The following is an 11,305-nucleotide window of genomic DNA, read 5'->3' on the forward strand; positions in this document are numbered from 1 at the left end:
AAACAGCTGTTTACGCCAGCCGTAATTTGTGGTGCGTATCAAGAAAATATCAAGAAAAATTGCCGCGTATCTGCGTGCTTCGCTGCAAATGTCGTCGAAAGGCGATAGTCTTCTGCCGGCCGTATTACATGAGTGCTGGTCTGATCCGCGGCCACCCGTGATGCTGTTCTCGTACCATTTCCGTCCTGGCATGATAAATGCAATGGAGGTTTGTTTGAACAGATTTCATTTTACCGCATTATTTCATCAAGCGGCCATTTATGTTTTGCCCTGCCTCAGACAGCGCTTCCTTTATGTTGAATCGGCCGCATCTGGCTGGCATTTATAAAATTGAGGAGGCGCTGCGTGAGACATGGACGCCATCTGGCAATACATCGGGAAACATGAGCTTGTGCAGAGGGTTTCCTTCCTCCATGGCAGTGGGCGCTCGTCGGCGCGTAGTCGGGGAACGTCCTTCGTCGGCGCGCATAGCATGGCATTTTCAGCGCAGCTTAAGAAACTAGGGTCTTTAGAGTTACGTATCTATATGTATTTTCTATTAAAGGAACACACCTCCTAATACTTACCTAGTGATGTTGCGCCTCAGATATGCGTAATATTTACTTTGTGATCGATAACTTTCACAAGTATGAACAGCCGTACCAGTTTAAGTAGTGTGGGCGGTCAGCAAGTGGTCCAACTTTGGCCGAGTGGCTGAATCGGGTGACAGACAGACAAACAGACAGACAGACAGACAGACAGACCAAATTTTCAGCGTTTAAGTTCCCCAAGAAAGACTATCGTCTTTAAAAAAAAAACTTTCTTGCCGCGGCGGGATTCGTACCCGCGTACCCACGGTCTCAATGCGAGCGTCGTAACCACAAGGCTGTACAGCCACTTCTTTTTTTATTGCGATACAATTATATGGACACTTCAACCGGATTTCTGCCGTCGCCGTCGTCGTCGCCGTCGCCGTGAGGTTCCGTATAGATAAAATCTTCACCGCGCGCCGTATGCCCGAGCGGAAGCGTGCTGGGACGCGCGCTATCACGGATAGCGAACGCCAGCGCCGGAGGGAGCGGGGGGGGGGGCACTTCTACTGTGCCAACAACCGCGCTCGTCGCTCGACCGCACGGTCTCTTATCTCTCCCACGCGCAAGCAAGGAAGCGGGAAGCCAGCGCAGGAGGAAGCGGGGGAGGGGGGGGGGCGCACTTTTCCTCTGCCAACAACCGCGCTCGTCGCTCGCCGCACCGTCTCTTATCTCCACACGGCTCTGACCTTTATGCACTATGCGTTCGCCGCTCAGTTTCTGTTGAAGCGATAGACCGCACGTACCTTCGCCCGCTGCTGCGGCGTATATATGCGCTTGCTGCCAGCGTTTTGACAGTCGTTGTCTGCAGTCATTCAGTGTGATCTATTCATGTTTGTTTGTGCGCGCTCACACCACGCTTGTTCATTCAGTTAGTAATAGTCGGGCCACATTTTCCAACGCACGCTACACATGTAATGCTGCCCAGATCGGCAGTGCAGCGCTACAGGTGTGTCCCTTCGCACGCGCGCTGCCGACGGGAAGCGCTTCTCATCAACACCACCGTTTCACACGCGCCTTCTCGTGGTCATCGAGTCTCTCTTCATGTCGGTCTACTTACGCCGCAGCACACCTGCTTACTTAATCAGCTCATGTTTACTACAATTCATATTGCTACCAAAGCCGCTCACCTTACTTCGTATGACATTGCTGTGTTGCTATCGCATTCATTGCTTCGCCCTTAGGGCGAAACTGTGACATTTTTTTTCTTTATTGCCGGGCTTCGACACAGCAAATGAACTCGCAATAATAGACAGTGCGCCAGATCGCTCAAGTGGCCAAATTGCCGCTGCGGCCAGGCGTAGTCATTTTAAGATTCCCTGAGCACCACCAAAGGCTCCCTATACAGCCACGCTTGCAGAGCATGCATTTATGCGAACCATATGATTGCGTTCGAGCGTCGTCGTCTTCGTCCACAGCGGGCGCGTTCGTACGCTCGTGCTCTGCGAGGTGAAGAGGTTTTGCGCGCTATGAGAGCGAGAGAGAGACGCATTCACGGAGCGGGTCTGCTGGAACGCGTTGTCGGCATTGCAACGCGGTGTCGGTGTTGCAAGCTGCGCTATGCAACGCGCAGTGACGGCCGTAAGTCCGAGACGCGCGAAAAGAAATTATTATCATCATGAGTAATAAGATGAAAAGTTCGCGCGCACTTCCGCAAAATGCTGGGCTGCGATCGCCCAGCTTTGCTGTTTCAAGCGTTGCGCGGCAGCGCGGCCGTGCTAGGTTTTTATCCAGTGGCCGTGGCACAGCCTTGCCAAGTCTTGTGCCAGAATCACTGGTTGGTAAGGGTCACCAAGAACGAACTAATAAATTGTGAAATAGAAACAAAATGAGCATTTGCTGTTTTAGTACAGCAAGAATATTTCAAACGGAATATTTACTCGTATGACAGTATACTGATTAAAAAATTTTCAAACATTTTTTTTTTCACATAGGTTTCCTAGTTTCAGTGTTTGTCCCCCTTCACCTAGTCGCGCTTCAATCACACATCACTAACTGATATCTCTGGCGATAGGTTTTGGCACGCTTTTCGTTCCAAGCTTCGCGACCTATTTAGATGGACCTTGCCCAAAACCCAAAATGTGGGACATATACTGTTTCTCTATGGTGTGCAAATGATTGCAATCATCGTCATCATCCATTTTTTGTCTCTTTTTTTGTTTCTTTGTGACCCGATCTACTGGCATGATAGCTAGGGAGCCTAAACGGCGTAAAAACAAGTCTATATTCTTGCATGTAGCCTCCCTGGTGATGGCCCGCTTGTTATGACAGCGGCTGCATCATCATCGTCATGATCAGCTTATCTAGGAACATTGGTGAGATACACTCGAGGCCTCGCGAGTGTCGCACTTTCCCGGGCTTGCCAAAAAGCCCGAGCTAGCTCGAGCCGCGCGCTTAGCCGGTGTGATACGAGGGCTTGGAACGTTTTCAGTCGCAGCTTGGACGCATTAACGCGCACTAGTACGCGAAGAGCCCATATCGTCGACGCGATGCGCTTGCTGGAGGGGTGTCACTGTTTCTGAACGGCGGCGTACATGAACGCAGCCAACTTCTTTTCCCGTCAGCAGTTGGATTAACCAACGTAAAGACGCGTTAAAAGCGAGTCCCTCCCCCTTCTTCACGAGGATTTTCATCGGCTACAACGCGAAAGACATCAGCACGATACATGCCACTGGATCGTTTCGTGCCACTGCATTGGGACTGATAAGAGAAAGCCGCGAAAGGGCAAGCCGTCTTCGAATGAAAACCTTACGAGCTCATCGTGCCCCGTAGAAGTATTTAGCGGATTCTTTGCAGAAGACTGTACCAGGAACCAGGGGTTGTTGCTAAAGGCGGCAACATGTCTACCCTCTGTGACATTGACGAGGAAGACGCAGACTCCCTGGCCTCGACTGCCGCTGCGACAGGACATGGCGGCGGCAGGAGCAACCAGACGAAAGGCCCCGACGCAGCTAAGAATAAGAGGATGTCCGTGGAGCGCATCTACCAGAAGATGAGCCAGCTGGAGCATATTCTGCTACGCCCGGACACGTACGTCGGCTCCGTCGAGCCCGTCACGCAGACCATGTGGGTGTACGACCCCGAAGACGAAAACGGCGGCGGCGGCATGAAATACAGGAGCGTCACTTTCGTGCCCGGTCTCTACAAGATCTTCGATGAGATCCTGGTCAACGCGTCCGACAATAAGCAGCGGGACAAGAACATGGACTGCATCAAGGTAAGGACGCTCATGTCGTTGGGGTCATGTGCTGGACTCCTCACCTTTTGTACCGTGGTACGTGCACAACGAGAGCGCGCGAGAGTACATTTGGGATGTGTAGAAACAGTCGTGAAATATTCCAGACGAAAGGAAAGCACTCCGGCTTCATGCTGCGTAACACGTGTCATAGCGAGTCGATCTCCGCCGTTGTCGAGAATCGGTGGTCGCGCACGTGTAACTGCGCATAGCTGTTATCTCTCTTCGTGCTGGTCTTAGCAGTCTTAATCGAGGCGCTGCCGCATGGCTGCACACTGCTTGAAGCTAGGTTTCCTTTGTGAGCTGAGTTCGATCAGTGTCGGCATGCTGCCTGACATGCCGGGAAAAGCACGATGACGAGCTAGAAACATATCGCTTAGGCTGCGCATCGCCGCCAGAGTGATCAAGGATGGTGACCTGTATGAAAGAATTTCGGCGCTCCTTTAAATTTAACTAATGACTAGCTTACCCTTACTTGAATAATATACAGTGATTATGTAGACGCTTATACACTAATTTGATGCTTCAACGCTGATTGTTTTCGTTCAGAACGGCATATAAGAGAAACATGAGGCAACGTTCTCGTATATCGGACCACCAGGTAAGCTTATTGCGTGACCATTATTGGCCCTGATCTCGTGCGTGAGAATGTTGAGTAGAAAGTAACTGGGCAGCTGTAGGTTTGCATATAAGGAATAGGACATGCTGTGTATGCGCGAAGCTCTTATCTAACCATACGAAGACGATATTTGCACAAATTGCATTTATTTTCCCGTCGCGATCTTATTCCTGCGACTGAAGTTTGCTGCTGGAACCATCGACAATATGCAAGTTTGGTAGTAACCAATCTCCTTGGTAGTAACATGAGTGTCATTACTAGAGCGTTAAAAGAAAATAGCAACAAATCGGGTTGTATCATCAAGTTACCCTTCGCAAAATGCTGATAGACTGTTTTCTTATTCTAAATATGCAATAAATGTCATTAAAATCGCTTCAGCGTTTGTCTGAAGCTGAGAATTTCAATACGTTTTACGCTAAGCAAGAAGGTGGGCGTGGATACAATATTAGTGTTGCTCTTAACATGAAATGCGTCACGCGTGCCTTGTTCATCCTTCTTCGTGTCTAGATCGAGATACATCCTGATCAGGACTGCATCTCCGTGTGGAACAATGGCCAGGGCATACCCGTGGTCGAGCACCGCGTCGAGAAGATGCACGTGCCGACGCTCATCTTTGGTCACCTGCTCACTTCGTCCAACTACAACGACGAGGAGAAGAAAGTCACCGGTGGCCGCAACGGCTATGGCGCCAAGCTCTGCAACATTTTCAGCAAGAAGTTCATCGTGGAGACATACTCGCGCGCCGAAAAGAAGCTCTTCAAACAGGCGAGTCTCCCGCTACCGCTTTCTTGTCGAGCGCGCCCTCGTTTGGATTTGTCTGTCTGGGTACAACCGCTTGGATACAGGCTTCAACTGAAACCAGCCCTGTTGGATGCAGTTGTCTGTACATATCCATGCGTATGGTTACAGGAGCTGTACAGAGGCACCTGAACACTCTGCAGTCTCTTGTATATAGGCAAATACGGACGTTGGCCCACTGCAGGCCTTAATTATACGGGTTCCTTTAGTGGAGAGCCAAGGGCGGCTTTCAAAAGCCTCTTAGCGATTACGGGCTTCCACGATTAGACTGTTCTTGCGCGTGTATTGTGAAGCGTCTCGAGGAACTCGACATTTCGTTGCTCGCTGGCCTCAAACCGTCAGTTTACGCGAATTCGGCAACCAGTGTATGTCCCGACGTGGCACATTGTGGTCGCGTAAGCGCCACTGCGGAGTGAGCAACTCCGTCTCCTACCTTATGGGGCGTCCAGAATAGCAGTTGGTGTATAATATGCGTGTCTGCGGACGTACCGATAGCGCTACGAGTGATGGAAATGGTGATTTATGTTAGTGCTGTGCTAACTGGAGTATAAAGAAAAGTATATAGCGTGAAATTTCAGGCGGTTGTCATGGAAGGAGCCATATTTATATTAAAGAAAATCCTCTTTCGAAATTGTAAGCGAGAAATGTGCCCGTGAGTTTTTTTTCCCCAATCAGATTAGCTCGTGCAAAAATTAGGCAGAACAAAAATACAGGAAGTTACGTGATTTTTTTTCTTTATACTTAGGGCATTAAACAATCCCAGATGGTAAAACGTTGATCTACGGCTCCACCAGTGCTGCATCTATCATAAACCAGACGTTGCTTCCAGAGGTAACCTGTAACGATCAACAAGCCCCGCCTCGCAGGTGTGGGAGGATAACATGCGGAAGACCACAGAGCCTAAGATCAAGACGGAGGCCAAGGGCGAGGACTTCACCAAGATCACCTTCTATCCGGACCTGTCCAAGTTCATGATGGAGAAGCTGGACGCCGACACGGTGGCGCTGCTGTCCCGCAGGGCTTATGACGTGGCCGGCTGCGCACACGGAGTCAAAGTACGTGAGTCCTGTGTGTCCGCCGTCACGCCATCAAATGTCATGCATGACCTGTCGCTGTGGCTCGCTATGTTCCACTGCTGAGCTCGAGGTCGTAGGTTTGAGTCCCGCAGCGGCGGCCACGTTCCTATATGGTGGCGGAATGCGAAAACGCGCTTGTCCAATTAGATTTAGGTATACGTTGACGCAGGTGGTCGAAATTGACCCGGAGCCTTACACCATGGGATAGCCTGTTGGTTGCTTTTAATAATTCACGATTTTTATCGTGTATTGACTATTACAGTCCATTGAAACGGGCCCCTACACAAAGAAGGAACCGAGGAACACGCGAGCTGCTGACTTTCTAACAAAATTGTTTACAAATGTTTGGTACGAAGTCTCCACTTTGCGTGTCCCTTTTTTCCTGTCCCTCTTTTTCTGTCTTGAGCCTTACTACTCTGTCATAGGGATACCGACAGGATATTTTCGACTAACTATTCATTTCTTGCGTTAAATAAAAGACCTAGACATCTTAACTTCCCTGCCTCAAACGAAGCAGATTTCTGGAACGTAGGCGCTTTTTAATGCGATTAGCATTCTTCATGCAATTTCCGGTATCTGTCGATCTATCTGTCTAGGTCTCTAACCGTTTTCGCGCCAGCTTGAGTCGCTGCGTAGTCCATGTCCTAATGCGTAGCGCATCGGGCTTATGTACTGAGGAAACCGAGTTCGAGACCAACCGTTGGACCAACTTGGGTCAATGAGTCACTATGGGTATGTGCCGCTCTTCAATGACAAAAACAAAAGCTTTAAAATTTTATTTGGTGCTGGGCAGAATTGAACCCGTGTCCTAAATATTCAGACAATCATGTTTAAATATATATTGCACATACGCGCCACGCCCGGGCTTTGCGGCGGTGGTAATACGGTGTCGCTTCGTTGTTTCAATAATGTTCACATTAAAACCGACAGTCAGTGATTGAAGTCAAAGGGGGGTGGGTCTCCAAATTTTAGGGAGGGGCTCGGCCGCCCCCTCGGCAGGCAACTGTAGCACTGCGGCGCCCATTCGACAAGATCTAGAGGCGTTTTTTTTTTTGTCAGTAGTGCCTTGTGCGGGGCAAGTGTAACTCTCGAATTTTTCAATGAATGAATGAATGAATGAATGAATGAATGAATGAATGAATGAATGAATGAATGAATGAATGAATGAATGAATACTTGGTTGATGTGGCATGAGCAAAAACAGAAAGCAGGTATGGTCGCACTGCTCCTGGTATTTTTCCTACGTGCTTCCATTCTTTGACCTGTTTCACTACCGGATCCTGTGAACACTTCACTGATGAAGTGAAGGGTTCACAGGGTGTGTGCGTAACCAGAACCGAAGGGATCGATTTTTATAAATAATATTTTAAGAAGCCATAAGAGACCATTAGAGTTACATCATGAGTACCAAGAGAAGGGAAGCGCAGTCGAGGATGGCAGAAATCTAGATGGGATGATGAAGTTAGGAAAGACAGTGGTAATTGGAGATCGCAGCAAGAGGCCTTCGTGCAGTGGACGTATAGTAAGGACACCAGTACAAGTAATTTCCCGTAGGTTGTCCTTGGTGTCTGTTGGTGCAGTGGCGCGACTAAACATTTGGAGTGAATTACCACCGTTTCCAAGGGATGGGAGTGGGGGGAGGTGTTGTTCTGTAAGTGTCCACCTAGTGGACGTGTTCTGCTGCTGTTGAAGTGGTGATTGGCTGGGGGCGCCTGTATCCTTCTCACGTGTACCCCAGGCCAGCCAATCAGAACTTCAGTAGCCGACAAAATGGACATGTCCACTATAGATGGACACTTACAGAATACCTCTTCCATCATTAAAGTCCTGGTAGACTGCAATTCATACGAGCTACGCTTTACGGGGTTCTAAATTTGAGTATACTACAGAAAGTTTGCAGCGGTGACTCACTACATTTGAGGACAACAAGACATGTCGTACAATCACGTCACTGCACTCCCTTACGGCTCACTTTCAGCCACTTTCGTTGTCAGTAGTTGTGTCATCATCATCATCATCAGCAACCTATATTTATGTCCACTGCAGGACGAAGGCTTCTCCCTGCGATCTCCAATTACCCCTGTCTTGCGCTAGCTGATTCCAAATTGCACCTGCAAATTTCCTAACTTCATCACCCCCCCCCCCCCCTTAGTTTTCTGCCGTTCTCGACTGCGCTTCCCTTCTATTGGTATCCATTCTGTAACTCTAATGATCCACCGGTTATCCATCCTACGCATTACATGGCCTGCCCACCTCCATTTTTTTTTCTCTTAATGTCGATTAGAGTATCGGCTATCCCCGTTTGCTATCTGATCCACACCGCTCTCTTCCGGGTTTCTTAACGTTAGGCCTACCATGTTTCAGTGGTTGTGTAACACGTAACAGTGGTTGTGTACATATCAGCTTTTTCCGCGGGTTTGATTCCGGCCGCGGTGGTCGCGATGGGGGCTAAACGAAAAAATGCTCGTGTACTCCAGAGTACCCCAACATGCGGCTTGCCTCATAAATGGGTTGTGGTTTTTGGCACGTAAAACCCCAGAATGCAATTTTTAGCTTTCATTCTTGCGCCCAGGTCTACCTGAACGGCAAGAGGCTCCCGGTGAAGGGCTTCAAGGAGTACGTGCAGCTGTTCCTCAAGGACCAGGAGGACGAAACGGGCAACCCGCTCACCGTAGCCCACGAGCTCGTCAGCCAGCGCTGGGAGGTGGCCGTGGCCTTGAGTGCCTCGGGCGAGTTCAAGCAGATGAGTTTCGTCAACGGCATCGCTACCACCAAGGGTGGAAGCCACGTCGACCACGTTGCTGACCAACTCGTCAAAAAGGCACATCCCCCTATCCCTCTTTTGGAGTCTGTTTTCTTTTACAAGTATACTTTTGCAGCATAGATCAGAGCGTATGTTGAACGGTACGTCTGGACTGTCCAGAATTCCGTCCTTCTTGCTTTAGGGTTAAATTATTGCGCTTTAAATTCGCCGTGTCATTTAACAGGGAGTTCTTTCGTTTTATATTTAAAAAGTGTTATCTGGCTAATCTGTACTGGTAGAGGTAACTGATTCTCCCCTAGGGGGCCCGGGCCCTTAGGACCCCCTCCCCCCTGGCTATGGGCCTGTATTGCGGTGTAGTTTCCATTCGGGTGGTCGAAATCAAAAATGAAGCTCTCAGAACACATTTCTCTGGTTCACTCAGAGCAACGTGCTGCAGCTCAGAGCGCTCGGATGCGCGTTCACCTTTGAGCTCCAGCCGAATTGTGGTCACGTGGCTATCCCGATTACTGTATGGGAAAGCTGAACGTTCTGCTGGGGCAGTCTTTCTCTGGAAGCGATCTAAAGGGCTCCGCGTCGCGGAAAAACGTGTTGGAGCGCGGCAGGAACCCATCGAATGTACCATAATGGAGACGAGCCCTACAGTCGTGTGGGCTATGCTGCGGAGCGCTCGCTCGAATGTGGAAGTAGCCGGATATGACGTCAGCGTTTGCTGATGAAACTGCTCCATCGAAAGTGCCCGCTCATTTCTACGATGGCATTGCGAAATGGATATGAAATGCAAGAATGGAAAACCGGGAGAGTTTAACGTACACATTGAAACACCGTATGTACGAGGAGCGAGACAACGAAATGCAAGAGGAGGCCGCGCTTTCCTTGAATTTTGTGTGCGCCGATTAATCGATTTAATACGGAAGTCTGGTGTGGCGCCTTGAAAAAGGATTGCTGATTAACGGGCGGGCCGGGCGATTGGCGCTTAAAAACGATTTAATGCACACGGCCGGGCTGAATTTGAGGCAGTGCGGCAAGGGCAGCGTGCAGCCTGCGTAGCGCTTACTGCTGTCGCGTGTAGCGGCCACAGCCAGAAGCGCTGAACAGAAACCAGCACATCGAGCTACCGATGCAACGAGAGGGCAACGAAAATGCATAGCAGAGGAAGCGAACACCGTCAAAAAGAGACCGGAGGAAGTTAGCCTGCACAGTTTCGCTGCTGCTGATATGTGTGCTTGTATATGTGTGCTTATGAGAAAAGTTTGAACGAGAAGAAAGGGAACCGAGGGGCCCGATTTTTATTATCATATCATAAGAAGCCAACAAACATTAACACCAAGGACAACATAGGGGAAATTACTTGTACTTACTAATTGAAATAAAGAAATGATAAATTAATGGAAATGAAAACGGATGAAAAAAACAAACTGTCCGCAGGTGGGGAACGAACCCACCGTCTTCGCATTACGCGTGCGATGCTCTCACCGTAGAGCTACCGCGGAACCGTTTTCCCATCCACTTTCTGGGGTAGTTTTTTTTACATAGAAGTTGTAGTTCTAGTTGTAAAAACGAAATACTTTTAGCCAATGGTGAGAGCATACACGCGTTGCGAAGACGGTGGGTTCGTTCATGCGGACAGTTTCTTTTTTTTTTTCATCCGTTTCATTCCATTTTATCATTTCTTTAATTCAATTAGTAAGTACAAGTAATTTCCCCTATGTTGTCCTTGGTGTTAATGTTTGTTGGCTTCTTAAGATATGAGAAAATTTGATAAATACTTTTCTTTGTTTTGTTTTGACTGATTTATAACAGAGCTTTTTCGGCTTAACATAGCTTGTGTTACACTCCTTATCGAACTTTGCTGTAACAAGTGCTTTGGTCAGGCCTAGTAGTACTTGCTGTTTGGCTAATTGGTGTTCTTCGTGCTGAAATCTCTACTGTTCATTTTAGTGAGGCCTGGGGCTGAAGAATTGGAATCTTTCTTCTCCATCCATGGCCATCAATTTGAATAGCCTGATTGGAGCAAATAACGGATCATTATTAGTACATGACTGAAACGGGGTTCCTCTTGTAATATATCTGCTCACTCTACATACCTATAATTACCATTCGTATCCGTAACATGTACGGATGACGGACGAAAAAGAAAAGTCCGCATAAATTCAGCTTGAAGGATTCTGCGGTACATTGGAATGGCCAACTTAGTCTGTTAAATTGTTACATTTTACTATTGGTTGCTTTATTTACTGTGATTCC

At 48.6% G+C, this 11,305-nt stretch overlaps 1 protein-coding gene across 4 annotated transcripts in view; it reads left to right on the forward strand.

The window, feature by feature from the left end:
• The first annotated feature begins 3,144 nt into the window (after positions 1-3,144).
• LOC119446008 (DNA topoisomerase 2-alpha) overlaps positions 3,145-11,305 on the forward strand; it is a 37,615-nt gene continuing 29,454 nt past the window's right edge. The window contains exons 1-2 of one of the 4 annotated variants that reach the window (XM_049663805.1): positions 3,146-3,786; positions 4,931-5,188. In XM_049663805.1, coding sequence (XP_049519762.1) covers positions 3,409-3,786; positions 4,931-5,188 — 636 coding nt within the window. In that variant the 5' untranslated portion in view covers positions 3,146-3,408. Of the gene's footprint in view, positions 3,787-4,930; positions 5,189-6,090; positions 6,277-8,869; positions 9,119-11,305 lie in introns of those variants that run through there. The other 3 variants (XM_049663806.1, XM_049663804.1, XM_049663807.1) reach the window with 3 other exon arrangements.

The sequence above is a fragment of the Dermacentor silvarum genome, chromosome 3 (assembly GCF_013339745.2).
Source record: "Dermacentor silvarum isolate Dsil-2018 chromosome 3, BIME_Dsil_1.4, whole genome shotgun sequence".
Lineage (NCBI taxonomy): Eukaryota > Metazoa > Arthropoda > Arachnida > Ixodida > Ixodidae > Dermacentor > Dermacentor silvarum.